This window comes from Corvus brachyrhynchos, unplaced genomic scaffold (assembly GCF_000691975.1).
Source record: "Corvus brachyrhynchos isolate BGI_N302 unplaced genomic scaffold, ASM69197v1 scaffold20, whole genome shotgun sequence".
NCBI lineage: Eukaryota > Metazoa > Chordata > Aves > Passeriformes > Corvidae > Corvus > Corvus brachyrhynchos.
The window spans coordinates 479,051-486,303 of NW_008235735.1; the positions used below are offsets into that span (position 1 = coordinate 479,051).

Consider the following 7,253-nt stretch of genomic DNA (forward strand, 5'->3'; position numbering starts at 1 on the left):
TACAACTTGAAATGGTGTTAATCAATTGGAGAAAAAACCTCACCCAAACCCACAAACCCTTCATCTCTCTCCTTATTTTAAATCAAACTTAAGTCCCAATCCTAGGATTGCAATGATAAAAGCAAAGTTCTCAGTACCTAACCTCTACTACTCATGCATAAAACACCCAAAAGCCATTTTCATCCTTTTCCTTAAATATGTAACAGCTTAAAACTACTACTGTGTTCTCCTGATTTCCACCACTGTGCTGCTTCCAGCCACTGTGAATCCAATACCCCTGGGCAACAGAGACAGAAGCCAGTTATCAGCAGCTAAGCAATAGATGTAAAAGAATTTTCCATCCAAAAAAGCCCAAACTAACCAAACCCAGAGCCACAGGGACTCTCCCTCTTTTCAAACAGTAACATCAGAAAGATATAGTTGGGTGTTGTGGAACTACTTGTTTTACTTTGGGCCGTGTCCAATGACACGTAGCACCTCAGCAGAGTTTTGACCATGGTGTGGAGAATGTGTGCTCACCAAAGTGCAGCTCTACACACAGCTCAGCCCTGTTAAAGGTTCACGCCCAGCTGCTGCTGCTGCTGTGTTCATCTCCCCACCAACACCTGCATGAGCATTTGTCCTGTCCCTCCCCCACTCATTACACAGCAGAGAAGTCATGGCACACAACATGGGCTGCTACTCTCCGTACTCATTTCCAAGAACAGTGTAGAACTTTATCCCAACTACATAAATGGGAAGCCCAAGTGCTTTTGAGATAAAGATACAACTGAGTCAGAACAGCCCATTTTTCTTAAAAACCATCCAGATGTGTTTCACAGAAGCATTCACAAAATATAGAGAAGAATAAACTAAAAGCCTCTGGAGGCAAACCAAACCTCTTTGGGCTGCCGTCTACAAACACAACCCACTTGCCCTGGCAATCTTACACTTGATAAAATACAGAGAACTGCTGCATAAAACTGCAGAGGGAGATGTCTTGCTTCTTTTAAAAACCAAATGCTAGGCACCTATTCTGGGAAACAGGACCAAACTGTGCCTTAGTTTTAGCAATTTTAAATTCAGGCCCAATGTAGCATCATTTCAGTAGCAAGTTAAGATATGTCTGGATACACGTAAACTCGAAAAACATCCTCCTCTAAACTTGGGCATTCTAACGAGCTGTCAGCAGTTACCTCATTTAGCTGGGCAACATTATCCATACTGCTTCCTGCCTTAAATGTCAGTATTTTCCATGCTTTACATGCTTAAGAGGCAATACAGCCCAGTACACAGGTGAACTGTAAACTTCCAAAGGTTTCAAGATCTGCTTATTAAACTCATCTACTTTCTGGACTCAAAAGAGCTTAGTTTGGGAAAAAGATCCTCCTGGTGAAGTATTTTCCAGTAAAACCAAGGGTAAGAGCAGCCTTAGCAACAAGGACCTCCTAAGTAATTGAAAATAAAGATGTCTAAACCAATATGTATGCACACTGAGACAAAAAACTAGGAAGTGTTTGTGTACCTGCACTTCCCAAAAACTGTAAGGAATTAAAAAAGGGAAGAAAAAGAAGTGCTATTGAATAAAATGAGTTATCCTCAAACAGTTACTGGCTGTGACATACCAACGTCTCTGATGAAGTTCTGAGGTCTGTGTCCTGTATCCACAAAGTGCTGGCAGTAATCGTTGTGTGGATTTAAGCTCTGAGTGCCCTGGAGAACAGGAAGAAGTTCAGTGAGAGCAACAGGAGGTAACTGGACATACACAGACACCCTGTATGTGTTAGCCTGATAAATCAGCAAGGAGCAGATTATCTTTTCAACATGCCTTTTAAGTTCCACTGGTTAGACCGTCCTTTTAGTTCCAAATCAGGCCCACCACTCCTGCAGCTCATTGTGAGCTGCCTCAGAACAATGCAAACACCAGTTACAGACAGATCTTTCACAGGAAACTTCTGTACTTGTGAGTTCCAGGCTACTACTTCAGCCTTTAAAGCTGTATTTCAGCCCCCATCGGCTGCAGAAACAGTTTAACACACCTAGGCCAGCTTTGATGACACTTCCAATTGCAAAAGCAGCTCACCTTAAGAAAGGTACTGGAATCTTTGTAAATCTCTTCTTCATAGGGCAGGTTCTCTTCATCTTGCTGCAGCTCTACCTCATCCTTGGAAATAAAGCAGGGATTACAAATGTGCATACAAGATCGTGCTGTTTCTGTCCTTTCCTTAAGAAGCAGAATCATAACGAGAACTGGGCTGTCTACAAACAGCAGATCCAGCTCCAGTGCTGGAGGGCGAAAAAAAATTATCTATTCCCCAAAAAGTCTGCACTTCTCTCACCAGCTCACCAGAGGAGAGTGTTACTGGGAAAGGCCTCTGAAAGAAGAATAAAATAAGAACCCCTTCATTTCCAGCCTCTGACAGTGCCTTACAAGGTGTAGAACTTTTCATTTTTGTCCCACAAAACTTTCACTCCTTAGACAGAGACAAAGTATATATTTCGTTGAGGTTCTTCTGCAGCAGAACTTCTGAGCATTTATATCCACACAATCATCTCTTATCTTCCAGCCTTAGCAAAGTCCACGCTTGGCAGAAACAGGCTCATGGTACATGTCAGTATTTCACTTGGATTGTCCTTAAATGTAACTTTAACATTCCTATTCTATAGCCCCAAAATTTACATAAAATATATCTAGAGAGCCACCAACTGCTCATTCAAGAGATTTCTGGGATTCAGAGATCTGTTACACCGATGTACTCTGAGCATCCAACACAAAACTCAGAGAGAATAGAAACTCGACTTTCTGCCTTCCCACTGATCCTGGATCAACCCAGTATACAGATTTATAAAATAAAGAACTACTAAATGATATAATTTACCATAGTATTACAGCTGTATTTACCCTATGCTACATAAGCTGAGTGCAGAATAAAAAATTAAGCGTCGTCTCTCCCAATTTTGCTCCCTCTAACTGTAGAAACCTTTAAGTAAACTTCTGTTATTTCCAAAGTGGAGCTTTGAACCAGCTTCTGAAATGCCTGATGTGATAAACAGGTCACAGCTTCCCCTTCTCTATTCAGGTGATGAACTTAGATACACAGCAGTCATTTTGCTTGTCTGTTTAACCAGATCAAAACAAGATTACTATCAGAAACAGCAAGTGTTTGCAAGGAAAAGAAATGTACAGACAAGCAGCAGCAAGTGTTATTGAGGCCAAAAAAAAGCTGAAAGCTTGAGTTTTACTAAAAACTGCTTATGCCATCATAAGTTACACCTGTTTCCCTCTTCCATCTTTCTCTAAATCTTGCCCTTCTGATGATAAGCACCAGTTAGATACCCGAGTCATCCCAGTTCTCTTTATACCTTCATAAGTGATTTAAAAAGTCTTGTGACCACAAACAAAAGCCCACACCACCACCTTTCAAAGGGAAAGGACACAGCCACAGCAGAGACAGAATGACAGCAGCGGTTACACAAGATACTAGGTTCTTGTACATTAATTATCTGTGTTTTCCAAAGCATCTGGTATTAAGTTGCTGAGTTAGGGAAACAGAAACTACCCACAATATTCAAACATATTTTATTTCAAATGACTGGAGATACATGTAATTCATGATTCAACCAAGTAAGCTTTTTTCAGCCTCCACAACAATGGCATGGAAGCATCCCAAGCTTACAGGCCTCTGCTTGCAGAAACAAAGTAGAACAGGGCTGTCTCAAATTAGGCTGGCAGACAGCAAAAAAGAACCACAAGTGGCTTTGTACTCCACACAAAGTGAAAACTCCACAAACCAGACACTCATACAGGTTCAAACAATGGAGTCAAATCACCTGGGGAAGGCAAAGGGTGGAACATCACGCAAAGCTCCCAGAGGGTGGTGAAAAGCCTGGCAGTAGCAGCAGACACTCTAATCCCATTATCTGTCACTTCCAAATACAGACTAGGGAGCTCAATTAACCCCGGGACAACTGTTACAGTTCCACAAGAACAAGATTATTTAAGGAGTTCTCCAGAACCACAACTCAACTTTCTGACTTTAACATATACATTATTCACTTTTCCAATAGTTTCATCTCTTCCCTATTGCCCATCCCCCAAGGCTGGCAAGGCAGAGCCAGGCTCCAAGACTGGAGTCAAGCTGCCAGTGGGAGCTTAACAAGCAGCGCTGCTTCCCGCCCTTTGTTCTCACATCAGCCTGAGCCTTATGAAGAACCACCACTATAAATTTACACTTATTCTACAGAAAAACCAAAAACAGACCCACAAAAGAAACAAACAAACAAAACCCCACAAAAATTAAAACACATTGGTTTTTTTCTTTTTTTTTTTTTATCAGATGTTCCTACATGCCTGAGAAAAGTAAAATACTTCATCTTTTACCTCAAAAACTGCCCTCATACAGGTTCCAGGGCACATTCATTTCCACCAAATCTGAAGCCAGGGCAAAAAAATTTTCAATCACTGCAGAAGACTTACCTGATCCCATCACATAGAACCCAACTCTGCAAGTCAGGGATATAGAGACAAGTCACTTCACATCAGAAATACCTCTGATTTTCTGAACAAAACGGGCAAACTTGCAAGATTTGCCCACAATACTATTAGTTAAGTCTATTATTGCTTTTGTCTAAGTTGCATTAAACACAAAACAATAGGGCTTGACACCTTAAGGATCCAGATTTTTGTATGAGTTCATATTACAAGACTAAATTTAAGCAGGTTCAGAGTGCTCAGGAAAAAGTTACATAAATGCAGATGGAATTTTCTTATCTGCTTGCCAATAGGGAATTAGCAATGCCTGCAGGAAACAGCTGATGACTCCACTATAGATGTTCTACTCTGGGGTTTCAAGTTTCTTATGTCTGTTCGTGTGCTCAACTAAACTTTATCTGAGCTACTGTCATTAAAATATTCTTCCATTTCAACAATACAGAAAAAGTCTGGCCACTTGCAAGTGGTTACAGCCCACCTCAGGGTAAGTCTTCTCCACGCTGATTAGGAAAATCTTAATGATAAGACTCATGTGCTTTGCCAACCCAAGTGACTTATCTGTATATACTTTACAGGTAATTAAAATTTAGTTCTTTAACCATGTACTTGGCAAAGAAGTAAAATAAATTGATAACAACCTTCTACCTGATGGTGACTTAATTTCTTTACTAAACAGGATGTACAGACTAATACTTATCATGTTAAAAATAATGTCTGGTCCTTTACAGAGAGACTTTCAAAATCAGTCATCAAGAACCATCTTGTCATACACTAACTTTTTGGTTTACTAAGGTAAAAGACAGACATTATTACAGAAAGATTACAAACCTGAACACAAATGTAACACAATGAAGACTTCGTATTTCAAAAATTACTGGTTTTAGGCATTCAAGAGAACAGCAGACACTGCACTATTTCATAAATACACTGACATTGATTCTATTTAACCACAGAAGCAAGGTTACTAGAAGATGGAAAAAAGGGAGGAGGACATACCCTGCAAACAGATCCCAAAGCAAATCTTAAAAGACAGCTGTATCATAATCATGCCTTTAGAAGAAAGCTGTCAAATAGCTTTGGGATGAGCATTTTAAAAATGAAGGGCATGGAGTTTGACAAGCACTCACTCTTCAATGACCTTGGAGGCATTTTGGTTTGTTTTTTTTAACCTAGCTCTTCCTGGGCATTTTGGACACTTGAAGAACACCCCAAACCATGCCTCTTACTTCAATTCCTTCAGAATCCTTTGTTTCTTCCACTGCATTCCTTGGCACTTCACAGACAGGTCAGAAGCCACCCTCAGCCTCCCTTGTCTCATCCCATGGCCCGTGCCTCCTGTTAACTGCAAGCCTCCCTTTCGACACAACAAAATTCTGGTCAAGATTCTTTTTGTGTGTGTCCAAGGCCACACACATTTTACCACTTCTTCCCACAGCTGGCCATGGCTCGGTGCTATTCCCTGTGGGTACTAACACCTAAGCCTGCCTCCTCCTAGGAGCAGCACTAATTAAACCTCCACACATCGGGGTTCAGTGTGTGTACAGCTCAATGCACCTATGTCACACCTGAGGTGAACCACGTAGCATCTGTGTCCTCCCCTCACATTTCTGCAGTGGAAGGCATCAGAGGAGATGACACTGTGGAACACATATATTAAAGGATCTATACACATCACATTTATTTTTATATACACACGTATTTTCTAAGTATCTCAAGGACACAACACCAGAGAAAAGTAACTTTTTCCTCTTTTTCTTACCTTATATTCTTCAATCTCTTCTTCATCAGCTTCTCCCTCATCTGGATATTTACGTTTTGCATTTGGTGCAGAAGTATCATAAGCAGCCCTATGAAGAGCCAAAAGTCCTCATATAAAAGTTTCTGTCTCCAAACAAAATTGTTCAGGAATCTTTGATAATCTGCCTTGACTGCATGTTACAAGTCTGAAACTATTTCAAAACATCATACATGATACTCTGTCAGTGTATTTGAGTTCAGCACAACTTATTAAGGACAGAACTCTTCAAAAGAGTCATTCCCTTTTCTTTCTCATTTTTCTGCTCTCAAAAATACAGTTTATTTTAACCGAAGTGGTACATCTACAGAATTAAGCTTTCCCTTCCATTTCTCATTTTTTTCTGTTCTAAAAGGTACAGCTTGTTTTACCCCAAAGCAGTTTGTCTACAAAATTAAGCCTGTTCACACACATGTGAGAACCGATAAGCAGTAGCTGCTCTGTCGTAGACACATCCGCAGTTCCATGAGAACTTTCAAACTAAACTTCCCTGAACTGCGCTTAGCAAAAGCATGAAGGCTCTGGGGCAACACAGATGGCCCATTCTAAATTCAGATCTCGGTTTTCCCACACAGTACGTTTTTAACGCCAGAAACAAAAGTCAGCCTATATTTCGAAGCTGCAGTTAGAAAGGTATAACTAGACCCTACTCCCCTTAGTCAAGGCGTTGATTTGACTAATTATTGCATTTTCTTTCACCGAGTGCAATCACATCGCATTTCCCGGGCCTGTACTGCTATCGAGCCCCCAGTTTCGCACAGCCACCGCCCACCGATACCGACCTGCAGGTCTCCCTGGTTTCCGCGATCTCCCGCTGCTCATCTTTGCTGTTGAGCACGGCGCCGATGCTGTCCGCGTTCTCGGCCCCCAGCTGCAAAGCGGGAAACACGAAGTCACGCCGCGGTCCCCGCGGTCCCGCCCCGCACACGGCCCGCCCCAGGCCCTCGCCCCCGCAGCGCCCCGGTCCCTGCGGCTGCTCCCGGCCGT

General features: G+C 41.7%; 1 protein-coding gene across 1 annotated transcript in view; it reads right to left on the minus strand.

Moving 5' to 3' along the window:
- The window catches only part of METTL14 (methyltransferase like 14), a 16,991-nt gene that overhangs the window by 9,477 nt on the left and 261 nt on the right, over positions 1 to 7,253 (minus strand). Inside the window, exons 2-5 of the mRNA XM_017733031.1 lie at positions 7,049 to 7,239; positions 6,231 to 6,318; positions 2,063 to 2,143; positions 1,605 to 1,692 (exon numbers count right to left, since the gene is read on the minus strand). Of these exons, the coding sequence (XP_017588520.1) occupies positions 1,605 to 1,692; positions 2,063 to 2,143; positions 6,231 to 6,318; positions 7,049 to 7,239 (448 nt within the window). The remainder of the gene's footprint in view (positions 1 to 1,604; positions 1,693 to 2,062; positions 2,144 to 6,230; positions 6,319 to 7,048; positions 7,240 to 7,253) is intronic.